The sequence below is a fragment of the Triturus cristatus genome, chromosome 7 (assembly GCF_964204655.1).
Source record: "Triturus cristatus chromosome 7, aTriCri1.1, whole genome shotgun sequence".
Classification (NCBI taxonomy): Eukaryota; Metazoa; Chordata; class Amphibia; order Caudata; family Salamandridae; genus Triturus; species Triturus cristatus.
The window spans coordinates 1485765757-1485783925 of record NC_140590.1 but is presented as its reverse complement, the minus strand read 5'-3'; the positions used below and the strand labels follow the sequence as shown (position 1 = coordinate 1485783925).

General features: G+C 41.2%; 1 protein-coding gene across 1 annotated transcript in view; it reads right to left on the bottom strand.

Moving 5' to 3' along the window:
* The window catches only part of LOC146812235 (uncharacterized), a 437417-nt gene that overhangs the window by 20779 nt on the left and 398469 nt on the right, over positions 1-18169 (bottom strand). Inside the window, exon 7 of the mRNA XM_085614564.1 lies at positions 12665-12713. Within this exon, the coding sequence (XP_085470690.1) occupies positions 12665-12713 (49 nt within the window). The remainder of the gene's footprint in view (positions 1-12664; positions 12714-18169) is intronic.

The following is an 18169-nucleotide window of genomic DNA, read 5'->3' as shown; positions in this document are numbered from 1 at the left end:
AATCCTGCTTCGTCCCAATCAGAGCTGTTGATGCTAAAACCAAACAGCCTCATTTACAAGAGACCTGCGCTGACAAAGCACCACTTCATATCAATGCGACAATGCAAGCCAATCCATGTTGCTTTGCATGTCCTCAATGATATAGAGTAAGGCAAGGCAAAGCAACGGGCTGTGTTGCCTTACTCTATCTCAAGGAGGCATTCCATGGGCATTTCTGTGGGTCTTCCCATGCAACACCGATGGATTTGACACATTCCCAGATTTACAAGGATCTGTAAACCTGGGAATGAGTCAACATTGTGCGCCTCCCCCCTCTTTGCAGCACACATAGAAAGAAGCAAATGCCTCCATTGATTATTTTTGTGTAGAAAGGTGTCCCAGAAAAACAATCATGTTACCATGGTGCAAGGATGCCTGCCTTGGTGCTAAATGCAAAAAGAACTATTGATGGACAGAATTCAGAACAATGTCATGCATTCACCCCAGTATAGAGATCTGGGCCTAAATCCATTGTTTTTGTGCTCACCATGTCATTCCAGTTTGGACCCAGCCATATGCAAATCAGTCTTGACCCTGTGCCCAATGGGAACAGTCCAGCCCGAACTGCCAAGCCAGGTCCTCCGTGGACTGGAAACAAGCATCCTAGGACCGGTTTCGGGGTTTCACCCCTCTTCAGCCAGGATAGCTTGATTTCAGTGGCATGGAGAGCACGGGACTCACGTCTGAGCATACCCGTCCCATTCGGGGTGACAAATGCAAAAAGAACTATTGATGGACAGAATGAAGAACAATGTCGTACATTCACCCTAGTACAGAGATCTGGGCCTAAAGCCATTGTTTTTTTGCTCACCATGCCATTCCAGTTTGGACCCAGCCATGTGGAAATCAGTCTTGACCCTGTGCCCAATGGGAAAAGTCCAGCCCGAACTGCCAGGTCAGGTCCTCCCTGGACTGGAAACAAGCATCCTAGGGCCGGTTTCAGGGTTTCACCATGAGGCACAGGGTCAAGACTGATTTGCATATGGCCAGGTCTAAACTGGGGTGGCATGGGGAGCAAAAGAATGATGGATTTAACCCAGATCTCTTGACTGGGGGTGAAGGTTTTGATTTGTTCTGCATTCCGTCCATCAATTGTGTGTCTTTTGCGTTGGTGCTAGGCACGTTCTTGCACTGGAAGCAAGCATCCTAGGACCAGCTTTGGCGTTTCTCCCCTCATCAAACCAGGATAGCATGACTCCAATGGGTGAATGTTTGACAATGTTCAGCGTTCTGTCCATCATCTTTTTGTGTTGCTATAGTCACTCTAAGTGGGAAGTGTATGCCCAGATATGGGTCCTGTGCTCACTATGCTACTGGATTTAAGCAGCCTGGCTGATGAGGGTGATACCCCGAAACCGGTTCCAGGATGCTTTTTTTCTGGTCCAGGGAGGACCTGGCCTGGCAGTTCAGACTGGCTGTTCCCATGGGGAGAAGCGGCACGATTGATTTGCATATGGCTGGTCCAAACTAGGATGCTATGGTAAGCAGAAAACAATGGATTTAACGAGGGGTGAATGTTTGACAATGTTCAGCATTTCAGCCATCATCTTTTTGTGAGGCTATAGTTTAACAGCACAAATACTTATTCAAATATTGAAGTATAACAATTGTAATGCTCAGTATCAAACTGCTCATGACATTATACCCTTTGTTTAAGAAGCGCTGTTATAAAATGTAATATTGTATTTGCCAAGCTTTTTTCCCCACTGTTGTAATATCAGCAGTTGTGGAACATTCAGCACAGAACACTGTGGCTGTTTAACTTGCACCGTCAAACTTATGAACATACTTAACTTCCTTCATTAAAGGCATTGTGGCTGTTAACCACACACACTATTATTTTGGCACAGGTAAGAAAAGCAATGCTAGTGTTTAAGAGGTGGATTGTGTTGGCTCCATTCCATATGTATGTATGTATGTATGTATGCATGTATGTATGTATGTATGTATGTAGGTATCTATATCCATTAAAGCTCATGTAATGTTGGGGCATATTATCAAGCACGGCATTAACATTATCGCCGCTTTAGCAGCAGAAAACTGCCTCTAAAGCGGCAATAATGGGCTTGAAAATATGCCACAGAGAATTCCCATAGAAGCCCATGTTGACACCAGAACATGGGCTTCTATGGGAATTCTCAAGGGCATATTATCAAGCCCATTATCGCCGCTTTAGTGGCAGTTTTCTGCCGCTAAAACTGCGATAATGTTACCGCTGTTTCTTGATAATATTCCCCGTTGTTCCTTGGCCTCCTTAATACTATCTGTTATCCATTTATCTGATACTGACTGTGTTATACATCTCAGTGTGCATGCTATAGTATTGCGTTTTTTTTAGAAGTTGCATACACAGGTAAACGTTATCAATACCATTGGCGATATTTAAGACAATGCAGCACTTCATTCATGTTTGTGTGATGCATCAATGTCTTGTTGAGCTCAGTAGTGTCATTTAATTATGACCTCTCTGCACCTGTTATTAATCCGTAGCCCACAAGGCTGTAGGCAGGGCAGAAATAAAGGCAACACGGAATATTGGAGCATGGTGACTGTCTGACTCCTGGTAGGAAAGGACATGCATTTAAAAAAAACAGAAAGATATTTTGCACTACCTTTAAACTACGGTGACCATCTCCCTTGAAGTAAAAAAATTCAAAATTCAAATGACTTTTATTCGGTTGATATACAACAGCCATATAAGCACAGACATAATAACGGACAACATATAAAAGTGAAGCTATCCTTGATATAAATACATAGGAATTCATAGGCATATAATAGTCTTAATACATAAAGTGCAAATGTATTAATACAGTACAAATGAGTATCCTTATTTACTGGCAAACAAACAGTAAGTGCAAATTGCCTATTAAAAATTGGTTTTATGAGAGATGTAACTAGGCAGGAACAAAAGTGCAAATGCATAATACAGTACATAAGAAATCCAAATAGACTCAGTATCAAAAATAAGTGGACATAGATTTCCTAATACCAATGGATTTCAGGATAAAAGTAGCTAAATGAAAACACAATCCTGGATCTTCTAATTTAAAAAGCAACTTCATGGCATCTTTAACCGACCTGATATTATAAAATAAGAAAAAAGGTTTCAGATAAAACTTTCTAAAATGTCAGTACAAATTACAAATTATTAAAAAATGGCAGCAGCTTTGGTGAGATGTACCATCACATGGGCAACATTGGGCAGTACTCTGTTTCATGACTGGAAAATTGACAAGGGGATGTAATGTACCCAATCTTAAACGTGTCAGCACATATCGGTGTGATGCTCTGGTCACAACTGACAGATAAGATTGGAAACCCTCTTTAACTTCCAGTTGTTGGTAGAGCATAAAGGTAGTTTGTTTATTGAGTACACTAAAACGGGCCTTCAATTGCTGTGTACGGAATGTTGATTTTATCTCATTTTTAGAAACAGAGGCTATACACCTGGGGTCCAGCCGTATATCATAATAGAAAAGAGTTTTGTACCAGTGCGAGATGTATTTAAGCCATGGTATTTTTAAACAGTTTTCCATTTTAACGCAGTCCTGTATAATAGATTGGCTGAACCTAGTCTCTTCCTTTGACCAAATTGATTTCCATAGGAGGAGAGGTCGTAATGAAACAATGTCTGATATATAGGCAATGCCCTCTTCCCGGTGAATAAGTTCTGTAGAGGCGGAAGGGGGGGCTCACAGCAAGCGTTTTAAAAAGGCATTTTCTGCTTGTAAAAGAGAAATCGCTTGAGTGTGTCCCCAAATGCCAGCACCGTAAAGGGCGTCAGAAACACATCTTGCTTCATAAATTGCCATCATATCTTTTATACGGCGGCGGCCCGATTTAGCAGTAAATCTAAAAATGCCAGTAATATTTCTCTCCATCTTAGAACGGGCATTCTCCTGTTCCTGTGCCCATGACCCATTTCCAGCGAAAGTGATACCCAAATAACAAAATGATTTTACAGTTAATACTTTAAAATCCTCTATGTAAAAACGTCTAGCTGTTATTGGGTTCTTGCTGCAAACCATGACAAAAGTTTTTTATTTATTAATTAAAAGCTTTCTTTTAGTAATAAATATAATAAAATTGTCGATAAGACGCTGGAGCCCAATAGGGGTCCGGGATCATAGAACCGCATCGTCAGCGTGTAAAAGAATTGGGATAGGGTTTCCTTCAATCCTTGGTGCATCAGCTTCAAATGTTTTCAGGGCGGCATCAACATTATTAATAAATAAAGAAAACAATAATGGAGCCAGCACACACCCCTGACGGATACCTCTCTTGACTTTAAAGGGGGGATATACTCGCCTGAAGATCCATACCGCACCTTACTAGTTAAAACTTCATATAGTCTTGCTAGAAAGTAGACTATATCTTTTGGGGCACCCATTTCTAGCAAGAGGGACAATAAATTGAATGATCGACTAGATCAAAGGCGCTACTCAGATCGGCAAAGCATAGGTATAGGTTGCCCTCCTTTGCCAGTGTATATTTCCCGATCTAGGTTTACACACTGCTCTAATGTTCCCAATCCTTTCCTAAACCCGTATTGGGCTTGTGAGAGGATCGTCTTTTCTGTAGCCCAATCTTCTAATCTTGAAAGCAAGACCCTGCTCAAAATCTTTATAGAAGAGTCCAACAATGAGATTGGGCGATAGTTACAGGCATCAGTCTTTACTCCCTTTTTATAGATTGGGATTATTATTGACTGTCCCCATGATGTTGGGAATACTGTTTCAGAAGCAACATTAAAAACTCTAGTTAAAAGGGGTGACCATAAATCCATGTTGTTCTTATAAAGATCAATCGGAACCCCATCTGGACCGGGCGCTTTACCACCCTTACTACTAGATATACCATCTAAAATCTCCCCATTACTAATCATCAGAAGTATAGTTGGCCATTGAGCGGGCATATCATGCGGTATGGCAGGCAGGGTATTGCTATTAATAGAATTAAAAATATTTGAAAAATGTTCGACCCAGGAGTTACTAGTAATGTGGGAATTAAATTCTGGTACATGATCATCTGTCAAGGAAGAGTTATTAACAGTATCCCAGAATAGCTTACTATTTTTTGTATCAGTTGCATAACTTAATTTTTCCCATACATCATCTCGAAGTTCAGCTTTTCTTATCTCCAGGGCAGAATTATACTCTATTCGTAGAGTCCTGATTTTTTCCTGCTCTCGTGGATTACACCCCAGGACTTGTTTAAGGTGATGTAGGGCAGCTGTACAGTTCTTATCGAACCAGCCTAACTTGGGGTTTCTTTTACCATGGGCAGGTTTCGTCGAAAGATTCTCAATGACTTTGTTGATCTTAATAAAATTTTCAAGCAAAGATTGAGGATCAGTCTCCTCCCCTAAACAGAGTTGTAGTTCAACCTGACATTGTTTAATGACATCACTCTGGATTTTTGTTGGATTCAAACCTGTCCAGTTTATCCGCACACCATTAGTTCTAATAGGGGCAATACATGGACTGGTAGATACATCGATGGGGTTTTTAAAACCCCAAGGAAATAGGTTAAGGGAGATACTATTATGATCAATTATAGGTTGCTCCGTTACCCATGGTGAGGAAAACAGGTGTGCACTGTTACAAGAAATTAAAATATGATCAATATTAGACCTTACATTTCTCCCTGTGAATGTAGGACGTTTCACATTATTTTTGTCCATAGTACAATCCAGCAATTCCAGATCCAATTTAGCAGTAACATTATTTAAAGCAACACCATAATCACAGTGGGGGAAATGCATATAATCATCGTTTTCCCCTTCCTATGCCCACATACTTTAGTCAAGGATAAGGGACACGCCTGGATATTAAAATCACCAACCCATAGAATAGTAGGCGGGTTCCTAATGGTACTGATCAACTTGTCAACTTCTCGCTCCAGGGCAAAAACAACTGACCCTCGGGTTGAGTTGAATAGATTGTTATAAAAGTTGATCAGAATTACATCTTTTCCCGCCATGGACTCCAACCACATAATCTGGGCATAAGCACCAACAGTAATACAAGACTTAATAATACATTTATTCAAGTTGCTAGCAATCATAATCAAAAGCTCTACCTGAAGTTGATGGCAAGGCCGGTAGCGAATGAGTAGTATAACCCTCTACATATACTGGCCCCGTGCACCATGTCTCTTGGAGACATACAAAATCATGTTGGGCTGAGATAAAATCTAACCATGCCGGGGTACCAATCTTACTCTTAAAACCGGATATATTCCAGGAGGTTACTAAATGACCAATACCAAACTAGCCGGAACCATACTGGAACTTGAGGGCACGCTGGCCAATGAGACAGGTAGCGTAGTAGCCACTGAACTTCACGATACGTTGTTTGAGGGAATAAGCTCATATTTTATGAAACCTGTGAGGATATCTAATAAGGTTCCACTCAAGCGACTTAGATGGTATGATGGCGATTGCAGGCAAACCAGGGCCAACTTGGCCATAGCCCTCTCTAGTGGACTCAAAGATTGTGTTCGCACGGCCAGGCAACTATATAAAAAAGCTGTAAGACTGGCCAAAAAGAAATGGGACGAGCACTACTGGCTTGACCTAAAAGGAGCATGCTATGCCAGGGATACCCATCTATTCTGGAACATCATTAAGTGGGATAGAGGAGGGCGGCCTGATAGACCTTCTAACTATGTCACTCAAGAGGAGTGGTTAAAATATTTCGAACCACAATACGCTTGCAACCCCTCATTCAACTTTACCTGGGCTCCAACTTACGTTTTTTATTCCCAGGGCCCCTTCTGTATTCAAGAAGCTTTGATGGCCCTGGGTTCTGTTGCTAGTGGGCGTGCTCCGGGACCAGACGGGGTCCCTCATGATGTTTTTCTTCACAGCAAAGCCAGTTGGAGTAAGTACATCACCTTACTAGCAAATGCTGTGGCTGAAGGTGCGCCTGTTCCCAAGTCATGGGGGGGGCAGTCATAATCCCTGTGTTCAAGAAGGGAGATAAGTAGGGGTGGGCGGAATATGCGAAATTAACTTTCGCAAATTATCGCGAAAATATTTAAAATTATCGCAAACAAGCGGAAATATCGCGAAGATGCGGAAGTTTTTTTCCCGCATGTTCGCGAGATTTTCTGCATGGTTGCGGGTCGCCAACTTACCCATGTGGTTGCTTGCGGGCGCGGCCATCTTGTTTTGAGTTGTCTCGCGGTGCATGATCGCGAGAAGAAAGACGTGATCACGCAACGCATGACGTCACTGCGGGCGCGAACTGTCGCGAGACAGCGCAAATGGCTAAAAACAATACAACATCTCATGGAGAACGCGACCGGATCAAGAAAATTTGTCGGCGAACGCAGGGATTCAGGTAAGGCGATCGCGCGCGAGAATGTATATTTTACAGCGCGAGCAAGAAACAAATTATCGGCAAGCTGCGGAAACCGGAAATTTTGACATTTTCGCGCTCTCCGCGGAACGCGAAAATGTCAAATTATCGAAATTTTCGCCCAGGCACTCCCAGGCAACTACAGGCCAATTAGCCTAATAGACTCTATTCAGAAGTTCATTGGGAGGATGGTCTTGAATCAGATATTAGAGTGGATTGATGATAACAACATTCTGTCCCCCTTCCAAGCGGGCTTCCGAAAGCTAACTAGCACAGTGGACCAGGTCTTCCGTTTTGTCCAGCTCCACTGGAAGGTGGTGACGCTGGGCAAGGGCAGCCTCTATGCCGCTTTTGTGGACTTCAGAGCTGCCTTTGACCTAGTGCCTCGCCTTCGGTTGTGGGCAGTACTGGAAAAACTCGGTCTCCCCAAAGAAATACTGACCCTGGTAATGAGACTGCATGAGTCTAACTACGCTAGGATCAAGTGGGGTGGGCCTGGTGAGGTCACTCCCGAGTTCCCAGTTGAGCGTGGTGTGCGCCAAGGCTGTACCATGGCACCCACGCTCTTTTCATTATACATCAATGGAATAATTGATCACATGCTTTGTGTAAACACTGACGCTCCAAGGTTGGCTTGAGTTACCACCCCAATATTGATGTTCGCGGACGACACGCTCATTGTATCCAAAACTCCGAGCGGCTTGCAAAGAGCCTTGTGCGTGTTCGACGATTTTTGTTTTGACCATGGCCTGGAGGTAAATGTGGCCAAAACGAAATTCATGGCTTTTAACCCTCACCCTAGTTATCGATGGAAAAAGCTATTTATGAACGGCCAGCCACTAGAGATGGTTAACAACTTTACGTACCTTGGCATGCATATAGCAAATGACAACAAATGGCGCAAGCGCATTGAAATGGCCACCCTGAGATTTAAGCAACTATCAGGTGCCTTAAGTAGGGAGCACAACAAATCCTTTACAAAAACAATATACCCTGTGCTCCAAGTTTACGAGGCCAAGGCCTTAAGCTCCATGCTTTATGGGGCAGAGCTATGGGGCTTTGAACAGCTAGCATCCCTATCCAGTGTGGAAAACAATTTTTTTCGAAGTATAACTGGCCTTCCCCAGAGTACTTCTTTGGTACCCCTAAGATATGAACTAGGTAGGAAGGCCATCTCGGACATAGCAAAACTTCGACCGGTTCAATACTGGCGGAGACTCTGGACCACCCCTGAGCTCTCCCATTATGCTAACGGTCTCATGGACATCATAAAATTAGATGTGTTTCACAAAATTGGATGGCTGAAGAACCTCAATGAGGCATTGAAAGATATGGGTATGGAGGGGTTTTGGAGTGACCCGGTGGCCGCTCTGTTCCCCACAAAGAGATCCCTCAAAATGGCATACTGGGAAAGAGTTGAATACCAGGTATGGAGTAGAGCTCTAGAACCATATTGGGATCTGGTTGCTAAAGCTGGTGACAGGAAACTTTATTTCCAGTTCAGAGCTGGTTCTCTGCCTCTTAGGTCTTTGACTGGAAGGTGGACTAGGGCGCACGAGGAATCATGCCCTGTTTGTGGAGCACAAGTAGAAACAATTGCCCACTTCTTGTTTGTTTGTCCGGCGTTTGTCATCCCAAGGCGAGTCTGGCTGTCCCCTATGTGTAAGACCTTAGGTACTAGGAGCAGTGCTGTGGCACTACGAATCTTGCGTACAAGCACCTTAACAACTATTTCTATAGCCCTAGCCAAATATCTGGGATGGGCGTGGTATTTACGGTATAAAGCCATTAAGCATACCCTAGAAGTCCCTTAACTAAAAATTGGGGCTCGGATTTCTTTTTATGCACCATGATGTGTTTTTTAACATAGTGATTAACACATTGTAGTAGTTTGTGTGTCCTTTTTGACTATGTATATCCATTTGTCAGTATCTTGACTTGTTTAATGTTTTTTTAACACTTTTAAAGTATTTATTGATGTCTTGTCTTTCTCTGGACACAAAATACTGAGTTCTTTGTTTTATGTTTGTGTCTTTTATGATTCTTTTAAATCGAATAAAGACTGATGATGATGATGATGATGATGATGTTACTAAATGACCAATACCAGGTACAGGCTCGGTGGCCTCAATATCTTCCGGTTGGACTACTTTATCATCTACTTTATCATTGGGGAATGATGAGATTAGAGGGGGACAAACATAGTTGTCAGTGGTGGGAGATAACAGAGTTATTCTAGGAATATACCCACCACCCGACTTTATCTCAAAAGATTCCGTCTTACCCAAATTGGTAATGTCTTCGACCTCCATTCCCCATACAGGATCAGCACATTCATATCGGACCTGTTGTACCTGGTTCATTTGTGGATGTCCCTTACGTCAATCATTAGTGTTGAGGTCACTCAGGGCCTGAAATCTCTTAGCCAATGAAATGGCAGGGTGGAATAGGGAGCAAGAGCTTGGAGGAGCTAAGAGGGATCTATTTCTGGGACGGCTGTCAGTTTCCTGTATTGGCATTAAGTGTCTATAAAAATACCCTAAGGGAAAAAGAGTGATATTATATTCCATACAGGAAGGAGGGGGTGCATTATTGCGAGTTTTACTAACCCAACTTGGGGATCGAAAGTTAATAATAATGCAATCACCTTCAAAGCATTTTTGTAATGGGCCGACCCAGCTCACTCTGCGTGTGGTCAGGGTGTGGTTTACTCCAGCTCTTGGATATCCACAATTTTTAATCAACCAGAACACCACTTTGTTCAAGAGAGAGCCGTGATCTTCTGTCTGTCCTACTAGTCATTACGAACAGCATTTCCAGCTATGGACTTCTGAATGGTAGTGTAAAGCAGTGGTTCTTAGCCTTTTAAAGTCTGTAAACTCCCACTTAATCATTACTGGAAACCGGGGATGCCCACTGACTTATTATTGGAATCTGGGGTACTCCAAAGAGTCATTAGTGTTAGATTGGGACCCTGACTAAGCATTTTTGATGATTTTAACTGCAAAACCATCCACAAAAAATACAGCAACAAGCATTCATCAAACAAATGCATGAATTATGACATATTTTATTTTATGTAATTAACAAACAAATATAAAAAATCTAAATACAAATTTTAGATGGGAAGGTTGGAGCTTCTCAAAATCCATTTGAGACAACTCATCGTCCATACTGTAATCTGTTTGATACATTTGCACTGAACCCAAAAAACAATCTGAGGGTATTAAGTATCAGATTCCTATACATATTCAGAATATTTTTTTAAAAATAATTTTACATTTAGCTTCTTCATTTATCTATATTGATTCAGTTATCTTTAGTAATCTGTTATTAGAACATTGGAATGTTGGAAGCTCCATTGAAAGCAATGGAGTAACTCCAGGCTTATAATGGCTGGTATAAGCCCGGAGCTCCAACATTCCAATGCTTCTTTGTTCACAGCTCTGGCTGTGAACAAAGGCTTCAGGGAGCCTGAGGGAATTTCAATCCCCTTGCGCTCCCTAAAGCCTTTGTTTAATTTGTTAGAGCATTCTGCCCTCTAGTGGCAGAATGTTCTAATAGCTTTATAGCCCTTCGTAGCTGGGCTATACCGGTTATTAAAGTCCTGCTGCCTTGTTAAAGTCCCTCGCCTTCGGCTCGGGCCTTTAAAGCAGCAGCGGGCCTTTACTAGCCGGTATAGTCCGCTACGGCGGGCTATAAGGCTATAATTTGATTACATGTTCTAAGCAGTCGCCGACATCTTAAGAAGGCTTTGTGGATCTCCAGGGTCCCCGGACTGCAAGTTTAGAACTGCTGTCCTAAAGCATTCTGGGTATTGCAGTCTTGTTTTGCTACCATTTAATGAATTAGAATATAACATCTGAATTCAATGCATTAAAGGTGAATATTACAGGACTGGATTAATGTCCCTTATGTACTGGAGTGAGGTGGTCATCATAGTTTAAGCACTGCAGGTAACCTCGTGAACCACCAATACTTCTAAATCAAGATTTATGGGTCTGATGAAACATATATACTTATTAATATGCACAGATGTAAATGTATGACTTTTGAGAACTCACAAACATTCCCAGAAATATGGAAAGGTGAACAAGTTGCACCTTTCCAAGCATAAATATGGGACCTTTTTTGGTTGCAAAATATGTAGGTGTACATATAGCCTTACTGTGGGTGCAGATAGCCCAATGTGCAAATGTACAGTCTTTTTTGTTCTTTTTCCTCCACAGTAACTCATTTCCCTAAGCCCCAAGAAGTCCAGGGAGTTCCAGTCACCTTCTCAGCCCTTGAAGGAGAGTTATCACAACCTTTTCTGGAGTAAATTTCAGACAGTTTCCAGATTGGAAAGGGTTCAGAGAGGGGTTTGTGAATGTTAACTAACTCACAAGTTATTTGCTGGCTTTCACCGGCAGCCGCTGACAGGGAATGAGATTGGAGGGGCGGGGTACCAAAAATAAAAACACTTAACTCCTAGCTGCGTCTCCAGTACTCAATCGTCTCTCCTCCGTCGTCCCTCTGTGGCCGGAACCAGGAAGCACACAGGCTCCCCCCCTAAGCTAATCGCAAGGCTGTAATGCAGCATTGGGATTGGTCTGAGCACCATGGCTCGGTGCTCAGATGTGGAATGGCAGGCTGGGCATGTTCCCCACCAGGCTCTGTAATACAGCCTAGTAGGGAGCATGCAACGTGCGCAAAACTGTTTGGCTGGACCGCCAAGCAGTCATGTGCTCTTTGGAGTGCAGCAACCACACCTCCTCCCGGGTGTTAGGGGAGCACCGCCCGCTCAACCTGGCTAACACTAAAAATGAAATGATAATAACGGAAAAAACTCCTGTTATTATCGTTTTATTTTTGCTTTTACAATGCTCCAAGAGCAGTGGGGTGACATTCCGCATTAGCGGAGGAGCTGCCAATGGTTTTCACAAAGATTTTAGGCAAGAGAAGCCATAAACCAACAACAGTCCACTGTTTATGAGGGATTAACTATTGCGCACTTGTACACAGTTGTGGCTTACATGATTACGTGGTAATAAAACCATTTACACTTGTCAGGTATTCCAATGTATACTTCTGGCAAAGGTATGTGAAGCCTTTGTTTGGCCATATATGTAGGTGTATGAACAGAAATAGCTTTATGAATTGGGCTCCATGCGCCTGTCTTTCAACAGTAATCCATCCTACTCATGGACAATAGAGAATAGCCACACATTTTCAACACCATAATGTAATTTAATGCCTCTTAAAGAAACACAACATACCTATGTTGCCCAGCTTCGGGTTCAAGTGAAGGGAAACTTCATTTCCCACCTGTATGAGAAAAAAATATACATTTTAAAGTTATTGCTTTCGCCCAAGGGATTTTGTTTGCAAAGTAAAATATTTTAATAATGAACAAATGGAGAAATTGGACTTTTACAGACTATGTATACCTGTATCCTGCGGCCCTCTACTTTAGATATGGGAGGAAATTAGAATTCCCTTTCCAGTGGGTGAAACTTTGCAATACCACTGTACTTTTGCATCCAGGAATAGGTGATCCCTGTGGTATCGTTAATGGCAAGTGTGAAATTGCAACATCAGGAGTCTCCCAACTAAGGGGTCTGTTTGTGTTCAACTTGGATAGTCTGTTCATAAAATATTTAAATGATTATTTCTACAAATTAACAGAGATATCGAAAAGTTTCAAGAGACAGAACTTAAATATTAGGGTCATCATGATATTTTAGCTCTTTGGAAACTCTCTCGCTGGCATTATAATAAGGCCCACCCAAAACGTTAATTAGGTGGGCATTTTTCCTATAGTTTTCTTCTACTCTCTTTATGCAATATTCCAAAAATGACAGTATTACACCATGTCACGTAATTATGCATCATTCCCAGAAATAAGTTAGCATGACCACACAGGAAGAACGAGGATGGCCAAAACTTGAGTGGCTGATATTTCCAATTTATTTTTGTATGTGATTTCTGCGTTTTTTTAGAGCAAGGGTGCATTTTGCATTATGATATAACACAAAATGCCCATTTTGTACTTCTTGTAAATTTGGATAATTTTTCTGCAATTTTGCTTAATTATTCATAAGATAATTACCAAAATTTCACACACCCCTGATTATAATTGCTGCCGCTTATTGAAATGTATTCACAGTAACAATATATTTTATTCTTGAACACAGCTTTAGTGCCAAAAATAAATACAATAGAAACGCTAGAATTATGCAAACTACAAAAGGGGTGATGGGAAGAGTTTGGTTGAGGTGTAAGGATAGATTGACCTAAAAAAACAGACACGTTATGCATTAAAATCAATCTCCACATTTACTAACGGATTAAAAAAGGCATTGACAAAGCCTATAATTCTGGTGTGAAACATCCTTTACCACGCTGTCATTAACGTTATCTGCCTTTACAACAAAGTCACTACCTCGAATGCGATGTTACCACGCGTTCCTTTACCACGCAAGTCATTATAACTATTTGCTTTAGGGGGCGCATTGTTGGACTGATGTTGGTTTTTAAGTCTATCACCTTCTCTACTTTTGAATGGACGGGAATTGGAATAGTGAGTTATACTATTCAAAAGTCCAGCAGACCCCTAAAGCATGACGTTGTAACAACTTGCATTGTAAAAGATTGTGCGGCAACGTCGTAGTCAGGGTAGAGACTGAGTTGTGAAGGCATGTGGAGTTCAGTCATGCATCCGTTAATGCTTGTTTTGTTATGGCTTTTGTGAAATTGTAACGTGAGGGAGTTGTTGGACCCTTGCCAATTTATAATAAAAATATTGGCTAAATATAAAAGCACCTATGTATTGTATTATAGTTGTAAAGTACATGGAATCATGTGAGTGATAGGTTCTCTGTACCATTGGAATGTTCCACCTCACCACTAGTATGGTAAATTGCTCAATCCTAGTGGAGTCTGTTTTAGAATGTTCATTTCACTAACAGTTGTTAAAGGTGCTGAGGAGAATGGATGGCTGAATAAAAGAAGCTTTTCAAATTCTTACCTCGAGTTTTGTGAAGTTCATTAATTACAATACTGGCAACAATTTCCTGCGTAACGGGCAGTTTCAGTCAACTCCCCTTTCATTTTCTCTCCATTATGGGAAAACTCCATTGAGGTACTTCCATTTCGCAGCACCATTAATTAGACACTCGTGACCCCAGTGTGGGACTGGTTTCTTTCCTTGCCAAGCCTCAATGAGTGCTGCTGCCTTTTCCAGCCTCAAGCCTTTCGGAGCCTCGAAACCCTAATGTGCGGCATCCTGCTTTCTTTGCCAAGCCTTGATGTTAAGCTGATGCCTTTTGGAGTATAAAGCCGGATCCTTTCTTCTAATCGTCCCTTTGCACCTTCATGAGGTTGAGTGGGATCAAGAGGAAGGGGGCCGTCTATCCCGTGTTCCAGCAACTGCGGAGCCAATAATTCAGAGGTCAAGCTGAAAGCGAGAAGTTTCTACTGTGTACCAGCAACCTTGGAGCTGGTATGTTCCCATTCTAGCATCATTTATGCTGGCAGTGCTATGGCACTGCAAATATTGTGTACGCACTTGACACCACCAGTGGAAAAAAATAAAAGAGCCATATTCACTGTTTTAGAGCATTTCTGTGAGGAATTTTGGCCTGGGAGGTATTTTGAGAAGGTTATATTTCCGTCACATATACCAACTTTCTTTCCTTTCGACAGTTGATGCTGTCAAGCTTTGGAACTCAGCCTGCGCCAGGAGATTCAGAGGTCTGCACCTCGAGGGCGTGAGTAACTTAGTACTGTGTGAGGTCTATTATAAAAATGACTGAATGGAAGCAGCTCATAATGATACACTCCTCATTCATGTTGTGGCTAATTTGTTTGCCCAGTTTATGGAGTATCACACTACTAGTGTTTTTGTGGTTGTTTTTTCGGTGATACACACACCCTTATCCTTTAGTGTGTTACCTAGGAAATTTTGGGTGACTCACCTAAATTATGCATTATAAATTATAATGCATAGAATAGCTAAGTCACCGGAAATGTATAATTCATAAATGTTACTTGTTTGGTTTATGCTATAGTACTAGTAGGAGTGTATGTTACTGCATAAGATCTGTTTTTATGTGATACCTGGTGTTGTAACTTCAGATTCTTCTTTTATATTCTAATTACTGTAAAAATATACTTACAGTACATAAAATCTAGTACAAATGTTTTCTTTTTTTCTTTTCCTTGTCCAGTAAATTGGTTAAAACGGTGGCTGCAGTAAGCATAAATCAGACACACAAGGGTGAATGCACCAGTGAACTATCCTAGATGTAAAGTGTACCGTAATAGAAATTCAGTAGATATATGAATTGATTCATGTTCTCCTTTCACATTATGGAACCAGGAAGAGTTTAGCAAATTGTCAACGAATAATAAAGTGAACCTAGAAAAAGCGTACATGTCAGGAGAAGGGTACACTAAAGAATCCATACCTTTGGTGGATATGTTAAAGATGCATGTGAGTTTCAGGGGTAGGTCCACAATTGGTAATATTCATATCGTTGGAAAATGTTCCAATTTATTAGTGTGGCAACACCAGATAACTCTTGATCCTAACAATAAAGAGCAAATGCTCCTTATAAACAGACCAGTAGGTTCCATGGATATTTGTCATGAATTTCCTGATTTGTTTTCCGATAAACTGGGTCAATTGAAAGATTATCAACACAAAATCAAACTATAAAAGGAGCTAAACCTGCAGTTCACAAACCATGTCCTGTTCCCAACTTGCTGAAAGAAACATTAGAAAAGGAACTGAATAGATAGTGTGAAACAGGAATTATCCAACATATAGAGTCCTCGGAATGGTTGGCCCCCATAGTTATAGCTTATAAAGCCAGTGAAAATGGTATACGTTTAGGTGTGGAATTACGCAGTTTGAGTGAAAATCAATGGGTCGAAAGACACCCACTTCCCCACATAAACAAAATGTTTAGCACTTTGGAAGAGGCAAAATATTTTAGTGTTCTTGATCTATCGATGGCATTCCACCAGGTAGATCTCCACTCAGATGCTAGACCATTAAAAGCATTTATAACTCCAGTTGGGGCCATATATGTTTTCTAGGATGTCTTTTGGGCTTGCATCAGCGGCCACCATTTTCCAAAACATTATGCACTAGATACTAGAAGGTTTAAGTAATACACTATGCTTTCAAGATGACATAATGACATATGGCTCATATAAAAGTGAACATGACAGTATTCTACATAAGGTATTCACAAAATTGAGAGATGCTGGTGTTACTGTAAAGGAAAGTAATTGCCAGTTAAGGGCGGGTCAGTAGACTACTTAGTTCATACCATCTCTGAAGTGGGTTTCAGACCAAAAACCAGTCTAATTTAGGGAGTAAAAGAAACACCTTACCCTAAAACAAAGGATGAATTAAGATCCTTTATGGATCTCATTGAATATATGTCCAAGTATATAAAGAATTTCTCTGATAAGTGTGATAATATGCGTGCCATTTTAAAGAAAAATAAGGAATGTGTTTGGGAGGATGAACACAAACAACTCATTGATGCAATGAAATAAGAGATTATCAACTCTCCTGCGTTAGGCACATTTGACTCTCAAAAGAAGACTATTTTAACCACAGATGCCAGTGACAGGGGTCTAGGGGCCACTCTATCCTAGAGAGGAAAAGGGGGAGAGAAAATAATTGCAGAATGTAATTATTCTGTGATCGAAAGAAAGGCCCTAGCATGCTATTGGGCGTTAAAACATTTCACCTTCTATCTGTGGGGTGTTAAGTTCACCATACCAACTAATCACAAGCCATTCACGTGCAAGCTTTCTATTAAGGGAGTGGAACGTAGCACACCTCGCAGAGCCAAATGGGTTCTTGGTCTTGAAAACTATTGTTTTAGTGTAGAATGTGTGCCAGGATGAGAGAATATAGTAGCAGACTATCTTTCAAAAGCATCTATAGAACAGGAAGTGCATGAAGAGATTTTGAATAGCCCCATTTTTGCTATAGCCCTACCTGCATTGTGCGAAACTGAGTGGTTGGCCAACTAAGTGCAGTGAGCTCAAAGAAGAGCTAAGAGACTATTGGGAACTAAAACACAAGTTGCATACCCAAGAATGGAAAAAATTTAGAATTAGGACAATCATTCCTCCTGAAGACCTGAAAGTAAATATCATTGATTTAGCCCATGAGGGTAACTTAGGCCATGGTATAAGAAAGAATAAGATAAGAAGTAAATTTTGTTTTCCCAGAATGGACTCAATGGTTGAACAAAAAAGCTAAAGATTGTGTGTGTTCTACACACAGTGACAAGAGTAAAAGCACACAGAGAGCACCATTGTCTCCAGTGGAAGTCCCTCCTACACCCTGGAATAAGTTGGCTATGGATATAATTGGACCAGTGGAGGGTGTAGGAGCTTACAAAAATCTTATGTTAGTATTAATTGACTATACTTCGCAATGGATTTTCACGAAGTTAGTACATCACACTACTTCCTCCATTGTGATACAATTCTTGAAGAATGCATTGAGTATGGAAGGTATACCTGCTACAAAAATTACGGACAATGGTGTCCAGTTTATATTTCAAGAAATTAAGGACTTCTATTTTACTCTAAATATAAAGCATGAAAGAACAGCCCTGTGTTGTCCCAAGGGAAATGGACTTGTGGAGAAAGCTAATGGCATAATAAAAGAGCATATACAGTTAGCCATAGCTAATTGTGTGGATGCAGACAAATCACTGAGTGACTGCTTGTGGTCATACCATACCTCA